Source organism: Prunus avium, chromosome 8 (assembly GCF_965620075.1).
Source record: "Prunus avium chromosome 8, drPruAviu1.hap1.1, whole genome shotgun sequence".
Lineage (NCBI taxonomy): Eukaryota > Viridiplantae > Streptophyta > Magnoliopsida > Rosales > Rosaceae > Prunus > Prunus avium.
The window spans coordinates 2,541,221-2,563,349 of NC_142291.1; the positions used below are offsets into that span (position 1 = coordinate 2,541,221).

Consider the following 22,129-nt stretch of genomic DNA (forward strand, 5'->3'; position numbering starts at 1 on the left):
ATCAAAATTACTAATATGTTTGTGAGACTTGACTCGAGAACAACAATTTGAATCAACCTACGCGCCTCTCACGTTAGCATCGTTTAAAAATGAACACAACATGACACCCAAAAAATAAAAAAGAAAGAAAAAGAGAACACGTTTAAACAAAAGTACACGACATGCTGCACTGCAGGCCTATCTAGCTGTACATTGCTGCATGATCCATTTATAAGTGCAGAAGGCAGATGCATTATGCATACGGAAGAACATGCCATGGAAAGATAACGACCAATGCTCTTCAATCTATGAATATGTATATATATTTCATTGAGTTGTAATTTCATAGTGACGAGTGAGGAGGACCACATCTGCTTCAATTTTCGGGGCCCACCCGTACTCAAGCTAACATGTTTCTGCTCGCTGTAGGCCATATCTGTATGTTCTTGGTTCTTGTTTTTTGTCTTAATATCTTGGTTGGTTTTAATTTGATTACATACGTACAGAGAGAGAGCTTGAATTGATAGATATATCAAATAAATTTATTAAGAGAGACATCTTTGTAACACATACTTCCTATTGTATTTCGGGGATCCCATCGTCAAATTTTCAAGTTTTAATTCATAAATCATTTCTGTAAACGATAATTACTCAAATCAGAAAATACTCACCATTGGATTAATAGACAACCATTTTAGCGTTTCTTGAAAAAAATTGTGTTAGTCTATTTAATTATTTTATCATAATTAACTATTTACGATTCGTCCAATTTTTTTCAAGAATAATCTATGAATAAATACTTGATAAAATAAGAGCATATGATAAACTAATAATCATAGAAGCAACTTTGAATGTACAAAAGTCAAATGTGATGAGATCAGCAGAAATTAATAGCCATAAAGTTAGCAAAATATTAATTGACTCGCTCGATCATATATTAATATAAAAAAATTTATTGTATTATATATAGGTATAAATATATGTATATGCCATGACATTTTTTTTTTACCATGGCATTGGCAATGTAACAGTACTGAACTCGATCCCTAACTACAGAAGAACAAAAATTGTAAAACGAAATTAACTAACAAGAAGTTAAAATGCCTTTGTAATTAGCATCCAATTAAGACCGTGAGAAAACTTCAAATCCTGAAAAATCAAAGGAGCTCCAATTATCACTACAAAGATTGGTGGAGATCTTCATTTGATCATCATCGGACGGTAGTGAATAGTCCAGCTCTTGCAGATGCACCATGGGCTGCCATGAAAAACTAGCAGTGCTACTCGTCAAAGACGACGTCGTTGCTGCATCATCGGACCAAAACACATCTTGCACCACTTGGTCATCCTCCCCTAGCAAACCCTGTAACCCAAATTGATGAATATTCATATCATCTTGTTGATCATGATTAATTCCCATAAAACTCTGAACATTTTCTTCTTGTATTTGTTGATGTTGATGATCATGATGATCATAATGATCAGGAGCTACTAGGCCTCCAAGCAAGTGATCAACGGCTTCAACAAGATCTTGATCAGCCTTTGAAGAATTTTGGGACCCATCAACATCATTTAGCTCTGAGCTGGAATTTACCAAATTGGGTTCATGATCTTGATCAAGATGATCATGCTCATCAGCAGGGCTGGAGGAGTTGTTGTTCAAAAACTTGGCAAACACAGCAGCCAAATCAATATCTGATCCGTTGCCTCCACCTGGCTGGTTATCAGTACCACTTGAGTACTGCCCAGATGTGTCATCAGAACTACTCGAGTTATGATGAATGTAAGACAAGGAAGCGCGGTCAGCCTGCGAGAGCTTGGCCGCCTTCCCGCGGCGATTCTTGCGACAACCGCCACCTACAGGCACGTTGCGCAAAGAACCGCCTTTGGTCCAATACCTCCTGCACCCTTTGCAAAAGTACCTAGGCTGCGAGAGGCTGTAGTTGTTGTAGTAGCAAAATTTGGTGTTGGAAGAGGCACAGCGAGGACAATCCGGGGCAACCTCAATGTGGGGCTTGTTCCATGATCTCTTGTCCATCATGATGAACGGCCCAGACGGGCATTGCAGCATCTGCTCAACAGGAGCTGAGAACATTTTCTGGCAACACAAAATGGTATTTTCAAGTGGAATGTGGAAGTGAGTTTGTGGAGAAGAGAGAGGTTGGGGGGGTATATAAGAGGGTTCGGGATTTAGGAGGGTATGCGTTGGAGTTAGTGCAAGGGCATGTGTGGGGGGGTGTGCGTGTGCGTGTGCGTGGGTGCGGGAGAGAAATTTGTAGGGGAAGGGTAGGTGAAATTACCAATTTGGATATTGTGGGGCTGGAGATGAACGTGGGCGGTTGGGGGAAGCGTTAGGACCAAGGAAGGGTGTGAATTTGTGAGATTTTGATTTTGGTATGCAAAGTGTGTTATTTTCATGTATTCATGTTATGGCGTGCTCTTTACTAGGCGGATTAGCCGTGGCTCTTTCGGCTCACGTGGCATTTCTTCATTGGGCGCATTCATACGAGACGAGAGTGATTGTGGTTGATAAGTCAAAGCTTATTAGTTGTCATAGTTTCTGTACTGTGGGTGCGGGGTGGGTTTTCAAATTACCAATTTGGCCTTGCCAGTACCATTATGTGAAAGCTATATGTCCTAAATATATATGGTCCTGTCCTAGGGATCAGAGAACTTGCACTCACAGCAATGAGTCTGAGGAATAAATGCTTAATTATAACTTAAGAGGACGAAGATTATTAGAAGCATTAATTATAGGAGCAAAATTACAAGTATACCTAATTTTGTGGTTTTGTCTATTATGTTAGTGTCCATATTTATGGACCTTGCCTGAAATAAACAAAAAAATTGAAGTCAAGAGAGGAAATTCGGCACATACCCTTACATTACATTTAAGGTAAAAGTTCGATTCTCGCATTCTCATTCTGCAAATAAGAGTACTTGCTCTTAATGCAATATCTTGTGGAAAAATGTTTAACAATAGGTTTTAGAGTGACAAATTCATGAATTTTTTGTTGTTGTTGTTTTGAGATGTGATAAAAAAAAATCTCTTAAATGACCCTTAAACAGCATACAAACTAAGGGCAATAACCTATTTATGCGTCATAATGGGGTCAATTGATTCCTTAAGCGCGATCCGACTATAAGTTAATAAGAGGATGAGGGTCATTATCAATAGCTTTAACGCCAAGTTAATAAAATGCAAACTACTAATTGGACTACTCCACAACTTAATTTCATAATTTAAACCGTTTAATATATTTTAAAACCCGTACGCGTGATTACCATACGAAGTTCACATGGATGCTTAAAATATAGTAACGAAAAAAAATTAAGAGTTGATAAGAGAATGCAAATCTTGATTAGTTTTAGAATGTCAACAAGTTAATTGTCGGCATGCATGCAATGCATGTATGCACTAATACTATACAGTGTACGTTGCTTCTTGGGATTAGCGAGGAATTAGTGCAACTGCGTGTGCAAGGAAGGAAGAAAGATTTGATGGATTAATTAATCATAGGCTAACGTCGCGGGTGTGTTGCATAAACTTGCATTTCACATCCCATAACCCCACATGGCTCACTCTGTTACGTGGCATCATTTCATTCCTCTCAAATTTTTAATTTCAACTTTAATTTATTCAAACATTAAAATATAAGCTTGTTTTGGAGACTTGAATTGAAATACTTGATCTCAATTTGCGGACTATGTTGGTCCACCACTCACACTCCAATCTTAAATTGTGTATCAATTGATCTACCATTTGATGCTAGTAATCATAGTCAACGTATCTGCTGCTCTTTTTGCCAGACATGCAAAACTAGTCTAGCCATAGCCTATAAGATTGAAAGATGCTTAAGCGTTAATCAATTAATAAGTCAAAACCACCCTAACTACTCATTTGGATCTACTTCATAATTCAAATTATTCAGCTTTTTCATTCGAAGATTATTTCTGCAAAATTTCACCCAAATGGGAAAAGCTCCATTTAAGCCACTCACTACTAGAAAAGTTCCATTTAAACCACGGATAAGTCAGATAAAGTAGGGCAAATATTTAGTTATGCTCAGATAATATATTCTTCTCTAATATGGAGGTATTTATAAGGAAATACAAAGATGTATTAACCCTAATAATGCAATAGGAAATAAATCTCAATTATAATAGGACTAGACAAATAGGTAAGTAACCAAAATCCTAATTAAATAAGGACTCACCAACAGGATACACCCATGGCTAATACTAGTGTCAGCCACAGACAACTCGTGGCCAAAGTACTTGATTATTTATGAACATTTCCTTGTTTATTAAAAATGTTGTGTTCACCTTTTTATTTGGCGAGAGTTAAACGTTCTTCGACGTGAGTGAATTTTTGGAAAAGTGATCCTTAAATGAAGACCCAAAATGTAAATACATCAAATCATGAGATATATTGTAGAGACGGTGAAATGATGACATGGTAACTAACTGGTTAGTGTTTGAGCATTACTCTGTATATATTAGTTGTGATTATCAAGTAAACAATCATGTAATAGTAAGTGATTATAAGTAATTGATCAGATGAGTTTATATATGAACTTGAAATTCAAATAAAAATGTGCCAAATAAAATAACATTACCCAACTCATATATATATGTTTTGAAATTTCATCTTTCGTGTGACGCTGTCTCTTCATCTCATCAAAAAATTACGTAGCAATATGGAAAATTTTAGAAATCTAGACTCCTTGCCAAAAATGACATTGACAAGCTAGCTTTGTCATTGTTTATAAATTATAAAACTATCTACAATAAGCATATCCATTAGCGAACAATGCAAAGGCATCAAGAAATTGCGTCGGCATTTGACAGCATATGCATGCAAATGTTCAGGTATAAGAGTTCAACTTCATGCGTCGACGGATCGCCTCAATTAATTTTCCCCCATTTGAAACTTAACCAAATTCCATCTTTAATTTGCTTTGTCCTTTTTTCTAAGAAGGGGATATATCCAAAAACAAAACAAAGACAAATTGTTTAACGTGGTTTATGTTTGTGGGAAGAATTTACAACCTCTTACGATGGGTGATGCATGCATGACATGATGATTAAAACAAATCTTATAACTTTTAATTTAAACAGATAACAGATGTGTGTGTGATAAAAAGAAAATATATGTGATGTGAGATTTTTGTAAACGACAATCGACTACACACGTAAGTGATTTATAATCGTATGTACTTTATAGGTTTACACACATATACACGCGTAAACAATTGTCCTTTATAATCGTATGTACTTTATAGGTTTACACACATATACACGCGTAAACCATTGTCCTTAAACTGTTGAAATGTGATCGGTAAGCCGCAAAATACAACTAGAACTAAAATTTTATGAAAACATAATTGCTATAGCCTAGAAAACAAAGTCAATTCAAATGACGTCCTAGTGATTCATTGGTGATTTCCTTTCAATATTGTATTCTTTTTCCCCCCACCGAAATCAATGAAGTTGGATGTCATTATTGCACGTAGGATTGAAGTTAAAAATGGTGTTTGTGGTGGGCAGCCATCAATCTCATGATCACGAGAGTTGCAATATATATCATCCAACTCCATGGGATCGAAAACCTCTTGATGATGAGTTTCAAACATTTAAATCACGTGGGGGTTTGGCGTCGCTTTCACGAAAGATGCGAAGTAGAGGATCAAATAGCTTCCACGTCTCTACTTCTCCTTAGTTTTTAGTTTTCCAGATTTCACAAAATCACAAAACAAAATCATCACAAAACCCAAGAGCTTCTTCTTCTTCATGCATCTGATTTGATTCTGCAATTCCAATTTCCAACCCACAAAGGGGTCACAATTTGCCAACTTGCAAGGCTCTCTCCAAAGCCTTGTCTGGAATTAAGGTCATGTTCAATGTGTCCAAAACAGCACGTGCGTAATGTTGCATGCATGACTCATAGGCTACCATTTGAGTAATTGATGTTGATGTCTCAAAATCCACGTAAGCCAGATGAGGTTTTTTCTGTGGGACCATTTGTCTGTGCCATGAGTTGGGCCCACCTGATGATGAAATGGGTGGTTAAGTGTTTCAATGTCACCGAAGCTTGATGGTTGCCTAAACGCATGCTCTTCAGTTCTGATATTTGAGAAATCAAATAAGCTTGTGGTGGGTTACTGCTATAATTTACTCTCAAAAAACAAAAAATTTACAGTGGACGGAAGAAATTACTCCTTAAAAACAATGTAGTTTTATATATGAGAGGATCTTTATCTAACAAACGTTTTAATATATACTCACATATATATATATACGTGATGCTTCTGCTCGTCAAGCTCTAGCACTACGAGATGCATTAACTTGGGCATCTCGGCTGCTTCTAAAGTATTTAGAAACTGAAGGCGATTCCAAGATTCTAATTCTATTTCTGAAGAAATTAACAAATCCCTACTCCTTCGAGGATTCGGTCAATCATACATGATATTTGGTACTTGCTACAGGATTACACTCAGGTCTATTTTTAGCATATTTTTCGGGAAGTTAATATATAGTAGCGGATTTCTTGGATTAGAATGGACATTATACTGATAATACTTGTATTTTATTTCATCATCTTCCTTTGCGATATTAGTTATAGAGTTAACTTCGATTTGTATGGTCATCAGATCCGTCGTGGATCTTCTTTGTAATATTTTTGCCTTTATAAAATAAACAATTCCTAATAGAAAGATATAAAGTTAAAGGAAAAAGAATTTAAGCTTGCAAGGATCTTAAGTTTATATAAAGAATTATTATTGTTTCCCTCTTTTCGACCAGGTAGGCCGACGGAAGGAACTTTTGGTCCTTCTTCTTTTGAATGCGGGGCGTACCACCACCAAGCCACTAATTTGGGCTTAAATGGAATGTGAGTAGATGGATGTTGCGTCCGAGATCTGACTTTAATCAAACGATTGTTCGGCCGAATAAGGAACCTCCTCACGGCCTAGGTTCTTTCACTACCTCGGGGTCAAGGCTTTATGTGAGCAACCAAATGATGTGGAGTGGATGAAGATTAAGATTAAAAGTGAAACGTAACAAAACGAAGAACAAGTGCGTAAAGTAAAGGTGCTTAAACTTAAATATGATTTAAAGATAAATGCACAAAGTAAAGTGCGTAAAATAAATAACGTAAAGGCGAGAATTAAAATGCAATAAATAAACAAGAACGAAATAAGAACGATAAGAACGGTAAACCAAATTAAATTTGAATTTAAACTTGATGAAAATTCAATAACAATGAAAAAGAAAGCGATTGAAATAAACTTGAATTTAAATGACAAGGTAATATACATTGCAAGAATTTAAACTTACACTAAAGAAAGGAAGAACTTGCTACACTAGGTGCTTGAAAAGTAAAATCCCAAGTTTATGAAAAGAAAAGTGGGAGACGAAAAGTAGGTTTGTCTGTCTAATGTTGTGTGTCTTCTGTCTTCACTTGGTGAGGTTTATATAGGGCATTCGTCAGCCCATGGGCTGGCCATTGAATGGCCAAAAGTCAACTCTTTTTAAAATTTCTTTCCTTGCGAAGCCCCACTAAATTCGTGGGATTGCATTGATGGAGATATTCTGACATGCTTGATTCTTCCTTGCTTTGGAACACTTTGAATTATTACCAACCTCCTTGATTTCTTTCCTTGTGAGGCCTCCGTCACGTGCATATAATCCTTCGAAAATCCTGGTCTCGAATTGGTGACTCAAAACTGGGCTTCCGAGCTCTCTTAGAATGCCACCCATTTTTGTTACATTTTCATCACATAAAATAATATAAGGAGGGCTTAAACTCTCCAGCCCGGCTGCCCATTCTCATTCATTTATTCATATATACATATACATAGGGCTGAAGGGCTTTTAGATTGGAGTCCAATTGTCTTATTATATATATATATATATAATAAGACAATTGGACTCCAATCTAAAAGCCCTTTAGCCCAATTTGCAAAGAGACCAAATACTCCAACCGCAAGAATCCCTGCAGCCCTTCACATCTCTAGTCGCGAAAAAACTGGGCATCAGCCCTAAAAAATCCTGACGCACCTTCTAGCACAGCCCAGCCACAATGCTTGGGCTCCGTCCATCAAACCCCGGCCACATTCTCCAACTATCAAATCCGGCTGCATCTTGATTCCATACTCGGCCGCATATCGTGCTTCTCAGCCCGGCAGTCTTCTCGCACATCCCAACTCCTCCGGCCGTGCCCAGCCGCTTCTTGCTGCCCAGCTCTTCCGGTCGTGCCCAGCCGCATCTCACTGCCTAGTTTCACCAGCTGCCCTATGATTCAAGGCTCGGTTGTGATTCCACCAAAACTCGGCCCCATCTTCTTGGGCTCCAATCGAACCCCGGCTGCACTCTCCAAAATCTGGCCACAATATCCTTCAATTCGTGCTCCCAATCTCGATCGCCTATTCTCCAAATCTCAAGCCATTCCGGCCGCAATAGAGTGTAGCCCGGGTTGGGTGATTTTTCACCATGCCCAAACATTGCCCTTTCGACTTTCTTAGCTTGGAATTGGTGTAGAGGTAAGCAAATCGAAACCCGAGACCTCTCAATTTCTAAAGTTTGAGACTTTTTGTTTGCCATGCACGTTACTAAATTTTGAATCGGGTTGGATGCCTAGGCCATTGCTTGGCTCTTTATGTATAATTTTACTATATGAAAATTAGATAGTTAAATTCAAGAAATAAACTTGCAAGCGCACAAGGTTAATGCAATATAGCCAAGGCAAGTACAAGGTCGTTCTCACGGAGACTGAATAAATTCTCAAGTTGTTGTGAATTATAACTAATCTAAATCCTAAGTTAGTCTAGACACCCTAACTAATAAACTTAAAACTAATGACTCAACTAAAACTTAATAAAGGAGTTTTGAAAGTTGGTTTTGAGAGATTTTCTTTAAAAGAACGTTGAAAACAAGAATAAAAAGACAAAATAACGAAGAAAAATGTGAACTAAATAAGTTTGTGAAAGATTTTAAAGAAGCTTACCAAGACAACAATTTCACCACAATTCCTCTTATCCAAACCTTAGCATGCATACTATCAAAATTCCCAAGTTATGTTGATGATTAGTTCTCCAAAATTATGATTAATTCTTTTCACAGCAATTAACCACTTCTTTTTACACGCAATTTATCCTTGGCGTGAGGCATAAATATAAACATATAAAAAGACCTTAGGTTCAATGAGAACTTCACACAATCACACAAACCCCTAAGAGTATGGTGTTTACCTTAGGCGCATTCATGAATTTAATCACAAGAAGCAAAACTCATATTAAGCATGGCGTATACCCTAACATGCATCAAATTACTTAACCAAAAACCTAGATGGTAGCTAAGCATCAAGATCATTAGTTAAGAAAATAAGCACAGTGATTAAATTTCAACAACATGGAAATTCTAATAGCATGACATAACTAAGCTTTGAATAATTAGAAAAGGGTTATATTGTGTCTTAGTAAAAGAGAATTAGTTACTCATAATCATGGTAACAAAGCAAAAATGAAACATGGAGCAAGAGATAAGAAAAACCCTTAGAGTTTAGAGGCACGGTCCCTCTTCCTTGCTTCACGGTTGAATTCTGAAATTTCTGGTATCCTTTGAGTCCCCACGACCTCCCCTCTTAAAAGAACCTAAAACCTAGTTAGAATGGGCCTAAACAAGTGGCCTTACATGAAGACTTGATTTCCAAGTCAGTTCCTAACTAGAAAAGGTAATTAAAACTAAGTTTCCTAAAACCTCCAGGAAACTGCACGTGATCCTCATTGCGAATATGATTTGAACACATTCCTGACCTCCAAAAATTACATACTACCACTCTTTGGAAAGCTCTGGATGTCTTCTTTGTAGCCATATGTCGTGTGCCTTAATCTGATGTCGTATGAGTGAGTTATGACCAAAATACCCCTGCTGACTCAGTGTTCTCCGGGAATTGGTTTAGGCTGAGTTGTCTGATTAAAAATGGATACCTTAGCAGTCTTCAAAAATTATGAAAATATTGGAAAAACTTCAAGATGCTGTCTTCCATCTCCAATTGGAATCATGTCAAACTCTATTACGAGGAATATTTGGCGAATTTATACATTTCGTGGCTCATAAGCTGAAAAACCAGAAAATAACTAAACTCAGTGTCTTTAGTCGAAATTAATTCACAAAACTAAGTAAAAAGGATATCAAATACCCCCAAACTTGGATTTTGCTAGTCCTCGAGCAAAAAAATAAAGAATGAAGAAAGAAAAATGAAGACAAACAAAAAGAAACAAAAACACACGACACACGACACATAAGACTCTTCTTCGTACAAACCAAAGGTGTTAGTCTTAGTCCAATTTTTCTCCTCACCAATTGCAATCAATCGAAAGTACATTGGAACAGAAATCAGAATTCTCAACTCATAGAAAGGTTTAAAAGAAAGAACAAACTTCCAAAATTTTAAACAATTAACTCAATACAATCAAAGAGATTTACAAAAGATTAGTAAAGAACTCTTTTCTTGGTGTAGTGTGAGGCCAACACAAATGCCGAAAATTAAACCAATCTCAAGTATGCAGTACCTCTTATGCTATAAATTACAGGACTACCTAGCAGACAACTAGCAGAGGCATTCTATTTTTATTCTTCTTCTCTCTTTTTTTTAATTTTTTTTAATTTTAATTCGGAACAAGCTTTCTAATCAACCCATGTAACGAGCTTTAGGTCAGTGACTCCCAAATCAAATGACTTTAGGGCACTAAATGTGAAGACATCCCAAAGGACTTACTCACTCGAGTTGAAAAGGCTTGTATGTAATTTCCGAATTTTAGCTTTTAGCTCACTTCAATTTCCACCCTAGCTTCGTTGAATTGTACTTTGATTTTGCATAGGCCTGTGACTTCTTCGGTCACTTTCAATATGATATACCTTTTTCGAACCTTTTAGTTAAATGCTAACTAATCCTATATTTTATAAAACAAAAGGATGAGCATACTCAAAACTTGTTTGACTCCCTGCAAGAATGTTGGTGTGCATGTGAAAGTCTCAAGGTGAAGCATATGACTAATCCACTAATCCAAAGTAAATAACCGTGATTGCAAATTGCACCATATATTTCATAATGGAAGCATGTTCAAACCTTTAAACTCACCTATTAATATCAAATTCAAAATGTAAATTTCACTGTACTTTGAATTGTTCACAATTAACAAGAATAACAAACAACTAGATCAACAAAAAATTTTAATACCTAAACAAAATTTTGTTGTGAAAATGAACAAAGACTTTCACTCACTCCCCTTTAGACCTTGTTGTTGATGGACTTTGTGACACATACAATGATAGATGAATCACACACACACACTTGAGAAACCAACCAAGCACAAAGTGACACAAGTATTTTAGAGGTTCACCAATTGCCTACATCCTCTTGGTGATCCCCTTGAGAAATTCACTAATGAAAAAATAGGTTACAACTTTGGTTTACACAGAAACCCCCTTAGAACTCTATTCTCTCCCAAGCTCTCTTTTCTCTCTCACCCATTGCTCAACACTTTGATGCACTTGTGAACACTCTCCCACACTTGGTGTTTCCCTCCTTGGTGTCTAGACTCGCAAGACCCAACTAAGCTCATATCTTGAACTGATTGCCCTCTCTCTCTCTTCCTCCCTTGATGATATTACCCTTACCCTTAGTGAACTTAATCACCCCTCGGAGAATAAAGACCAATCCCTCGGTGAACTTAACCTCTCTTCAGCTGCCCTTGCATCCTCTTCTTTATAGACAGGCCTTGGACTTTGTAGAGGGCTGCAATTACTTCTCCATGTTCTTGCTATTAGCCACCCACCTAAACAAAAGGTTAGGCAAACCAGAAAATAAGCCATAAAGCATGCACCCTTTGTCCCCCCATCTAGAAAACCTTTAATACAAGTCAACAAACAACATTCAATGATGTTCCAGCTTTTAAGGCACATTGCCAAACTTCCTAGAACCCATAAAAGACTTTGGAGGCACTTGGAGTTAGGTAGGGAACAAGCACATGTGAAGAAACCTTGAAAAACGAGTGAAAAATCGAAACAGCAACACTGGAGACTGGTCGCTGAAGACTCTGTCAAAAAGCGACCAGTCGCTTACTCCTGGCGACCGGTCGCTGGTCGCAATTTCTCGTTTCCTCGAACCTGCTTCAAAACGACCGGTCGCCTCCTGCTTCACTTGCATCCTAATTGTGAGCCAAATTTACAACAATCTCTACCTTGGCGAACCATTAATCACCCCGTGAACCATTGTTGACCTCTAGAACCTCTTTCAACCTCTTAGAAATCATTCTAGTAATTTCCAAGAGCTCCACCATGGCAATACACCTCTTGCCTCAATGCACCTTTGGTGGAAGGTGCTCCACCCAAGTCTAAACTTGAGTAACCTGGACCTCTTTTGCAGAAGAGAGATCCCCCATGCCAAATTCCTTGCTCTTTGCCTTCCCGAAACCTTGAATCTTGGACATGCCTTGATATGCAAACTGCATACCAAACCTTTGTTCACTAAATCCCCACTTAGCTAACCTTGCTCTTGGATTTAAGAACATATATCTCTTTTCATCAATGCACCTCTCCAACTTTCCCACTTCATGCTCCCTATAGCACTCCGAAACGTGGCTGGAACTTCTTGATCCATCCATCCAAAACCTAGGGACGGTTTGATGGATTCCTTGGGCCCGGACCTTGCAATTGATTATGGCTCCACCTCAAGTAGAACCCCTTTGTGAGTTTGTTGTTGTTGCCCTCCTTCTTCAACCCTTGTGTCAAGCTCCACCTCAAATGGAGTCTCTTCCATGACCACCTTGGCAAGAAGCTTCTCTTCAACAACATTCTCCTCCTCATCCCTTATCTTGACTTCACTTTCTACACCTTTGAAATCAAGCACCTTTGATGATGAATTGCTAGTCACACAACCTTGACTAACCATCCTTGCCCAATTTAATTGAGCAAACTTGCAGCTGCATTATGTTGAACCGACTCCTTGACATTAAGATATGTTTCTTGCTCTTCCTTGGTACTAATCTCTGCACCTCTTGCACATGTACCACCCAAGAGCTTGTATGTGTTGTTTGGTTGAATCTCCCCCCCTTATAACCACCACAGTACCTTGTGTGACCATGAGCTTCCCTCCTTTGGCCTTGTAAGAACAACCTTCTCTAAACAAAGAGCCAAGAGAGAGTAGATTCATTCTTAGTGCAGGTACAAACCTTACCTCACTAAGACTCCAAACTTCACCATCTTGCAACTTGATCTTCACAGTCCCTATGCCCAAAACTTCACATGTAGTTTTGTCTCCCAACATAATCTTGCTGGCCTTCTTATCCTCATATGTGTCAAACATCAACTTATTTGCACACACATGATATGAGCACCCGGAATCTAAAATCCAACTTGAAGTAGAACTCTTACTCGAAGAATTTGCCATGACTTCCCCGTTACTTTCCTCCGTAACCGTAAAAAATTCATCACAAATGTCATCATCACACACATTTGCTGAACTTCCGGCTTTCTTCATCTTCTCCTTCCATATCGGACAATTTTGCTTCCAATGATCCTTAGACCCACACTCAAAGCACCCTTCTTTGTCCTTGGACTTAGTATTCCTCCCGTTGCTTCTCTTGCCTCCACGCTTGCTTGAACGGTTCCCTGCGAATAGACTCGCATCTTGAGAGTTCTCCTCCAAACGTTGGGACACCCGATGATGCGTCATCACATCTTGCGCCACCTCCTCAAACTTCAAAGTACTCTTCCCGAACATAAGCGTTGTTCGGAAATGTTTATAAGACGGAGGCAAGGATGTTAGAAACGTGAGTGGCTTATCCTCCATATCATACAACACTTCCATTCTTTGCAAATCAGCTGCACATCTATTGAAGCTGGTCAAATGCTCCATTAGATTACCGTCCTCATCCATCCGAAGATTTAGGAGTTCTTCCTTGAGGAAGAGCTTGTTGGACAGCGACTTCCCTGCAAACATCTCTTCGAGCTTCTCCCATGTTTGTTTCACTGTGTCTTGCATCACGTTGATAAGCACCTCATCTGCGATGTAGTTCTCGATGGCTCCTCTAGCCAACTCGTCTAGAACACCCCACTCCGCGTCTGTCATGGTTGTTGGCTTCTTCTCTTTGCCTCCCAAGACAACACTGAGATTTTGTTGTGTAAGCGTTGACTTCATCCTCCTTTGCCATAGTGTGAAGTTCTCCTTCCTTGTGAAAGGCTTCAACTCCATCTTCAAGCTGATAGATTGTGGTAGCCTCTGTTGCATAAAGCTACTTCCAACTTCAGCTTCATTGTCACTTGCCATCTTCAACACACTAGCACTTGCTGCTCAAACACTTTTCTGATATCACTTGTTGTGAAAATGAACAAAGACTTTCACTCACTCCCCTTTGGACTTTGTTGTTGATGGACTTTGTGACACACACAATGATAAATGAATCACACACACACTTGAGAAACCAACCAAGCATAAAGTGACACAAGTATTTTAGAGGTTCAGCAATTGCCTATATCCTCTTGGTGATCCCCTTGAGAAATTCATTAATGAAAGAATAGGTTACAACTTTGGTTTACACAGAAACCCCCTTAGAACTTTATTCTCTCCCAAGTTCTCTTTTCTCTCTCACCCCTTGCTCAACACTTTGATGCACTTGTGAACACTCTCCCACACTTGGTGTTTCCCTCCTTGGTGTCTAGACTCTCAACACCAAACTCAGCTCCTATCTTGAATTGATTGCCCTCTCTCTCTCTTCCTCCCTTGATGGTTAAAACACCCTTGATGGTATTACCCTTACCCATTGTGAACTTAATCACCCCTTTGTGAACTTAACCTCTCTTCAGCTGCCCTTGCATCCTCTTCTTTATAGACAGGCCTTGGACTTTGTAGAGGGCTGTAATTACTTCTCCACGTTCTTGCTATCAGCCACCCACCTAAACAAAAGGTTAGGCAAACCAGAAAATAAGCCATAAAACATGCACCCTTTGTCCCCCCATCTAGAAAACCTTTAATACAAGTCAACAAACAACATTCAATGGTGTTCCAGCTTTTAAGGCACGTTGCCAAACTTCCTAGAACCCATAAAAGACTTTGGAGGCATTTGGAGTTAGGTAGGGAATAAGCACATGTGAAGACACCTTGAAAAACGAGTCGCTTGCTCCTGCCAAAAACGACCAGTTGCTTGCTCCTGGTGACCGATCGCTGGTCGCGATTTCTCGTTTCTTCGAACCTGCTTCAAAACGACCGGTCGCCAATAGCCAGCGACCGGTCGCCTCTTGCTTCACTTGCATCCTAATTGTGAGACAAATTTCCAACAAGTTTCCCACACCCAAACTAGAACTAACAATGTCCTCAATATTAAGAAAAGAAAACATGCAATGCACAGTTAAGGAAGGAAGCATATAGAAACGAAATAAATAAATAAATAAAAGAAACAAGGAAAAAAAGAGGACTTCCCCGATTTATTTGCACTAGCTTCATGAAGAGAAAATTGGTGAGGCATGATGCTCTAGTGTGTGAGGTGAACCACCCCCAAACTTGGTGTGAAGCAACATCATGTGAGGACAGCAACAGCAGCAAAATCTGGAAAAATGACCTTTAGCGACGGTTTTTCTGCAGAAAACCGTCACTAAAAATTTTCAGGAACCTTTTCTCTACAAAAAATCTGATGAACAATCCTCGCAAAAGGGTTTTAATGACGAAAAATCTAATGAACAGCCAGAAAATGCAGCAATAGCAATTTTGGTATTTTGGCTCATATTTGAACTTCCAATCCACCTAAAACACAATGTAGGCCATATGGGACCCCCAAACTTGGTCCAAATCATCAACATAACCATTTGCAACATGTCTGAAACCTTGAATTCACGTGAAACACTCCATAGTGAAAATTACGAGGGGAATCCAAAAATGACCATAATTGTGCCAAAAAGCAAATTTTCACAATAAAGTTCTCAAAATCAAACCAGCACCCAGAACAACTTCTTGAGACCATATGTCACTTGCGGGGGCCACTCCTTGGGGCGAAAGAATTAAGAACATGATGTTGTGCATAAGAAAACTTCACAACTTCTCCAACAAAAACAGCAACCAAAATAACCTTTCCTCTTGCATTATTTCAACTCTTGGCCATTGCAAACCCAACAAAAAGGCATATGTGAGCTGTTTGGTATCCTTGTGCACAAAAGCCTTATGGCTTGGCTCTCAAGCCTTAAAATCTACTCCCTGAAGTTAGCCTAGGTGTATGGACACCCACAAAAACTAGTTTGCAGACTTAGGAGCTTTGGATCAAAATCTGGGCATTGAAACCTTGAAAATACCTATAAATGTAGGTTGTTTATGCTTGAACTGTAACTGTCTGCCTTCTCTTGCTTTATGGTCCAAATGAGGTGTGCCAACACATTGAAAAAGACTCCGAAAACATGCTGGGAAGTCTTCGACTTGTTCCTACACACACAAAATAATCAAATCAAATGAAACCTAAAAAAACAGCAAAAGAAACAAAACCTGGAAATTAACAAGGAAAAGTAAGAAAACTTGGGTTGCCTCCCAAGACGCGCTTGTTTTAAGTCATTAGCTTGACTTAAAAATGGTGCTCATAGAGGTGGTGATGGATTGGTGTCAAAGAATGACACCACCTCTTGAGGATCAAAGTGATAGTCTAGATAATGCTTGAGGCGGTGACCATTCACTTTGAATTGAGTCCCAGTTGACATGTTCTGAATCTCTACAGCACCATGAGGAGAAACTTGAGTGACGAAGAAGAAGCCTGTCCATTTTGAACGCAATTTGCTAAAAAAGGGTCGACGTTTGGAATTAGTGATCGGTTCATAATTGTATATCATTTTGTACCATTCTAGCTTATGATTTGGTTATGTTTTTGAGTTAAACTTGTGCTTTTAATCCTTTTTGTGTTTATCTTTTAGCTTTAGGTAACAATGATGGCTTTGGATAGGAAATGATGCAATCCATGCATGTTAAAGCCTGATTTGGATAAAGGGAAGAAGTGCTTAAAGACAAACTCATTTTGGCTACAGCCCCCTGCCAGTCCAGTTTCGTAGGTCATATTGCAAGCTTTGTTTCAGCAACCTACATAGCTCAGATGAGGCAACATTCTTCATGACAGTTGTTCCAATGGGTGTGTACTATAACATATCCAAAATTCAGCCCCATTGGATAAATATGGAGTCTGTTACCTAGCAAACCCAGAACCATGCTCAGGATGGATTTTGTCAGCGAGCAAAAACGAGTTAGCAATTTGTTTTGGCCTTAACTTCTTCATCCGAGCTTGGATTGGGCCAATACTTGTGTGATTGGATCAGAAACATTCTGAACTTCAATTTGGAGTGCTTAAAGTCGTCATTTGCTTCAGAGAAGCCCAATTTGTAAGCCCTTGAAGTTGCTGGTCATGCTGACCTCAGGATGAGCTATTGTTTCTGGTTGGAAGCTTGGTCATGGTGACATGAAGATGAGCTAGGGCTGCTGGTGGGATTTATTGGTGAAGTGCATCAACCAATTCAGATTTTATAATACAAGTGTTGTATGCATTAGTCATATTGAATTCAGATTTTCACTTCCCCTAGGCCTATAAATAGAGAAGTTCTCTAAGCTTGTAAACACACCCCAAGGGGGGGAGCTCTCAAACACTTCTCTAGAGCTCCCTTCCCTTCTCTCCCTCAAATTCTCTTAGTTTCTCTTTCTAGTTTTCAATTGTTATAATGAAATCTTTTGTGTTGAAATTTTTCTTAGTTCCACTTTACTTTTCATTATGTAAATTCTTTTCTTTAGTCTCAAGTTTGATTAGTTTCCAAGTTTCAATTATGGTTCATGTTCTTATTCATTATGCTTATAAGTTAATATGCTAGTTTGAATGATTGATCACCATTAAGGCTTGCATGTTAGCTATCTTGGTTTGAATTAAGAGTATACACCATGCTTTAATTCGAATTGAACTATGAATAGGAAGAGTATGTATGGACATTCGACAACAGGGATTAGATACATGCTTGGTTGTTTAAATTGTTCTTCTATGCTTAATGGGTTCCTAATGCTTAATTTTAGGTTAGACAACAAATGATCAAATTAGGGAATTAGGAACACAAGGTTATGACCAAACACCATGGCTTAATCATACATTAGCTAGAATAAATCCATTAATCTAATTGAACCTGGGAACTTATCTACTTGAGTTAGTTATTTTCTTTCTTTCTTGTTTTATTTATTTCCTTTCTTTTTCATTTCTGTTTTGTGTAGGGAAATGAATTGGATCATTCAATCACCAATCCTCGTGGGATCGACCTCGCACTTACATATGCTATATGTTGCGTAGATACAGCTGCACCAAAATGGATTCAGTTGCATCCTCAACTTGTGATACTCGCAAGTGCACGAGCCGTTCGGTAGTATAGCGTATGTAAGTGCGAGGTCGATCCCACGAGGATTGGTGATTGAATGATCCAATTCATTTTCCCTACACAAAATAGAAACAAAAACAAAGAACATAAAACAAGGAAGAAAGAAATAAGTAACTCAAGCAAATAAGTTCCCAAGTTCAATTTAGATTAATGGATTGATTCTAGCTAAAGTATGATTAAGCCATGGTGTGTGGTCATAACCTTGTGTTCCTAATTCCCTAATTTGATCATTTGTTGTCTAACCTAAAATTAAGCATTAGGAACCCATTAAGCATAGAAGAACAATTTAAACAACCAAGCATGTATCTAATCCCTGTTGTCGAATGTCCATACATACTCTTCCTATTCATAGTTCAATTCGAATTAAAGCATGGTGTATACTCTTAATTCAAACCAAGATAGCTAACATGCAAGCCTAAATGGTGATCAATCATTCAAACTAGCATATTAACTTATAAGCATAATGAATAAGAACAAAAACCATAATTGAAACTTGGAAACTAATTAAACTTGAATACTTAAGAAAGAATGTACATTACAAGAAAAATAAATTACAACTAAGAAAACATTAAAGAAAGCTAGAATTGAGAACTAGAAAGCAAAACTAAGAGAATTTGAGGGAGAGAAGGGAAGGGAGCTCTAGAGAAGTGTTTGAGAGCTCCCCCCCTTGGGGTGTGTTTACAAGCTTGGGAAACCTCACTATATATAGGCCTAAGGAAGCTGAAAATCTGAATTAAGTATGGCTAATGCATACAACACTTGTTTTATAAAATCTGAAATGGTTGATGCACTTCACTAATGCATACAACACTTCCATTATAAAATCTGAAATGGTTGATGCACTTCACTAATAAATCCCACCAGCAGCCCTAGCTCATCTTCATGTCACCATGACCAAGCTTCCAACCAGAAATAATAGCTCATCCTGAGGTCAGCATGACCAGCAACTTCAAGGGCTTACGCATTGGGCTTCCCTTAAGCAAATTAAGACTTTAAGCACTCAAACTTGAAGTTCAGAATGTCTTCTTTCCAGCCATATATCATTTGGGCCAATCCAAGGTCGGAGGAGGAAGTTAAGGCCAAAACAAATTGCTAACTCATTTTGCGCGCTGATAAAATCCATCCTGAGCATGGTTCTGTGTTTGCTAGGTAACAGACTCCATATTTATCCAATGGGGCTGAATTTTGGATATGTTATAGTATACACCCATTGGAACAACTTTCATGAAGAATGTGGCCTCATCCGAGCTATGTAGGTTGCTGAAACAAAGCTTTCAATATGACCTACGAAACTGGGCTGGCAGGGGACTGTAGCCAAAATTGAGTTTGTCTTTAAGCTCTTCATCCATTCATCCAAATTAGGCCCTAACATGCATGGATTCCATCATTTACTATCCAAAGCCCTCATTATTACCTAAAGCTCAATGAACTGAAAGATAAACACAAAAAGGATTAAAAGCACAAGTTTAACTCAAAAACATAACCAAATCATAAGCTAGAAGGGTACAAAATGATATACAATTATGAACCGATCACTATACGACCTAACGGCTCGTGCACTTGCGAGTATCACAAGTTGAAGATGCAGCTGAATCCATTTTGGTGCAGCTGTATCTACGCAACACTTTCTCCCCCGGCACAAATGTCTTCCTAGAAATAGCTTGATCATGCAACTTTTTGGTCTTTTCTTTATATATCCTTGCATTCTCATGAGCCTCATGACTGAGCTCCTCGAGTTCATTAAGCTGTAGCTTCCTTTTCACACCAGCAACCTGCAAAATAGGAGTGCTAGGTGTCCCTAGTGGCTCATATGTGTGATGCCGCCTTGGGAACTGAATAGGTGCCGAATCCAAGGCTGCTACAAGGTGTTGGGCCTCATTGGAATCTTATTTTAGCTCCAGGTTGGCTAGGCATGGGAGAAGTTCATGCTCATTGACATTAGCTAGGAAAGTGGTGTGGGCAATAGTATCAATGGCATCTACACAGAAACACTCGTCCATCTCCACGGGCTTCTTAATGGCCTCAAACACCTTGAACTCAACAGTTTGGCCTTGCACAATCATGGACAATAAACCTTTCTTCACATCAATTATGGTACCAGCAGTAGCCATAAAAGGACGTCCCATAATGATGGAAACTTCTCTATCTTCCTCCATGTCAAGGATGATAAAATTTGCTAGAAGAACAAATTGATCCACTTTGATGAGTATATCTTCAACGATTCCAAGTGGATATTTGATAGACCTATCAGCTAGTTGCAAGCTCACAGAAGTTGGTTTGATCTCTCCAATGCCTAGCTACTGAAATATAGAGTAAGGCATTAAGTTGATACTTGCACCCAAATCAATTAAAGCCTTTTCAATATGTAAATTTCCAATAATGCAAGAAATTGTATAACTCCCTGGATCCTTAAGTTTTGGTGGCAATTTCTTAAGGAGAACTGCACTGCATTCCTCGGACAACATCACTTTCTCATGTGTAGCAAACTTTCGCTTGTTTGTGCAAACATCCTTGAGGAACTTAGCATAAGTTGGGATTTGCTTCACGGCATCCAACAATGGAATATTTATTTGAACCTTTCTAAATAATTCCAGAATATCCGTTGTTTGTTGATCTCTCTTGTGCTTCTGTAGTCTTTGTGGAAAAGGAACTTGAGGCACATATATTCGCTCCTTGGATGGGGAAGCTATTGTAGGTTCTTTGGTAAGCTCAATAGTTGATGTAGGGACCTCTCTAACATTCGTTGTGGCAGGATAGGGTGTGGCTGAAGTGTGTTGGTGTCTTCCATGTATAAACACTCAGGATCTTTCTCACTCAGAGCTCCTCTAGGGTTATATGTGTTGGTGTCTTCTCCATTGCACGGATGAGTTTTTAGACTTCCAATGAAGTGGACGGATTCTGCCTCAAGACTTGTGCTCCAGCGACTTTCGTACATCTTCAACCAACACGTATCGAGGCCGACGGCCGTGGCTCGGCCAAGGCCATTTTGGCCATGTTTAGTATTCGGGACATTTTGTGGTCGAGCGTTCATGGGGAGTGAGCCAACCATCTGATTATGATCAAAGTGATGTGAATTCCTTCGGCGGATTACTTGGGTGGTGGACATGCCCCCAAGCCATCTTTCACCCAAAAATCACAAGCTTCAACTTCCGTGGCCGAAATCAAGGCGTCATTCATCTTCCGCCGACGAAACTCAATCTTGCGCCTTTTTTTTTAAATAAATTTTTTAAAAAAGTGGCCAATGCGTTTAAGAATGAATCATGACCTTTATTAGAATCTTAACGGCCTACCTAGTAGGTGGCCGCGTAAAACAAAATTTTCATGAAGACCATGGCGGTGGCTAACCATGTTTTACTCCAAGCTTGGAGCCCTTCTTATTCTCGACTCGGATCTTGCCATTTTGTTGGCGATGAGTTGAAATACTATGACGACTAGTACGACCAGGATGACTTCTGGCCATCACTGTGGCTGACCCTTCATGCCCCCTAAATCCACTTGGTCGGCCAATCTTGGCCTTTGGTTGGGGCTCGATAAACTTGACCACTTGCAATTGTGGTATCACAATGTTGAGCTTTTCTCCTACAATCATGTCTATCATTATTGCATCTTGGGTCATGCTCCGCCCTTCTTTTTCACTAAATTGTAGGCCATTACATCTTAGAATGGTTGCCTTGGGTTGGACCATATTGCAATTTTCATTGGTGACCACCTT

The 22,129-nt window shown here is 38.9% G+C and overlaps 1 protein-coding gene across 1 annotated transcript; it reads right to left on the bottom strand.

The window, feature by feature from the left end:
* Nucleotides 1–916: 916 nt before the first annotated feature.
* On the bottom strand, nucleotides 917–2,217 carry LOC110768808 (uncharacterized). Its single transcript, XM_021972667.2, has one exon. It carries the CDS (start codon nucleotides 2,072–2,074, stop codon nucleotides 1,103–1,105), a length of 972 nt encoding a protein of 323 aa, XP_021828359.1. The 5' UTR covers nucleotides 2,075–2,217; the 3' UTR covers nucleotides 917–1,102.
* Nucleotides 2,218–22,129: the final 19,912 nt, after the last annotated feature.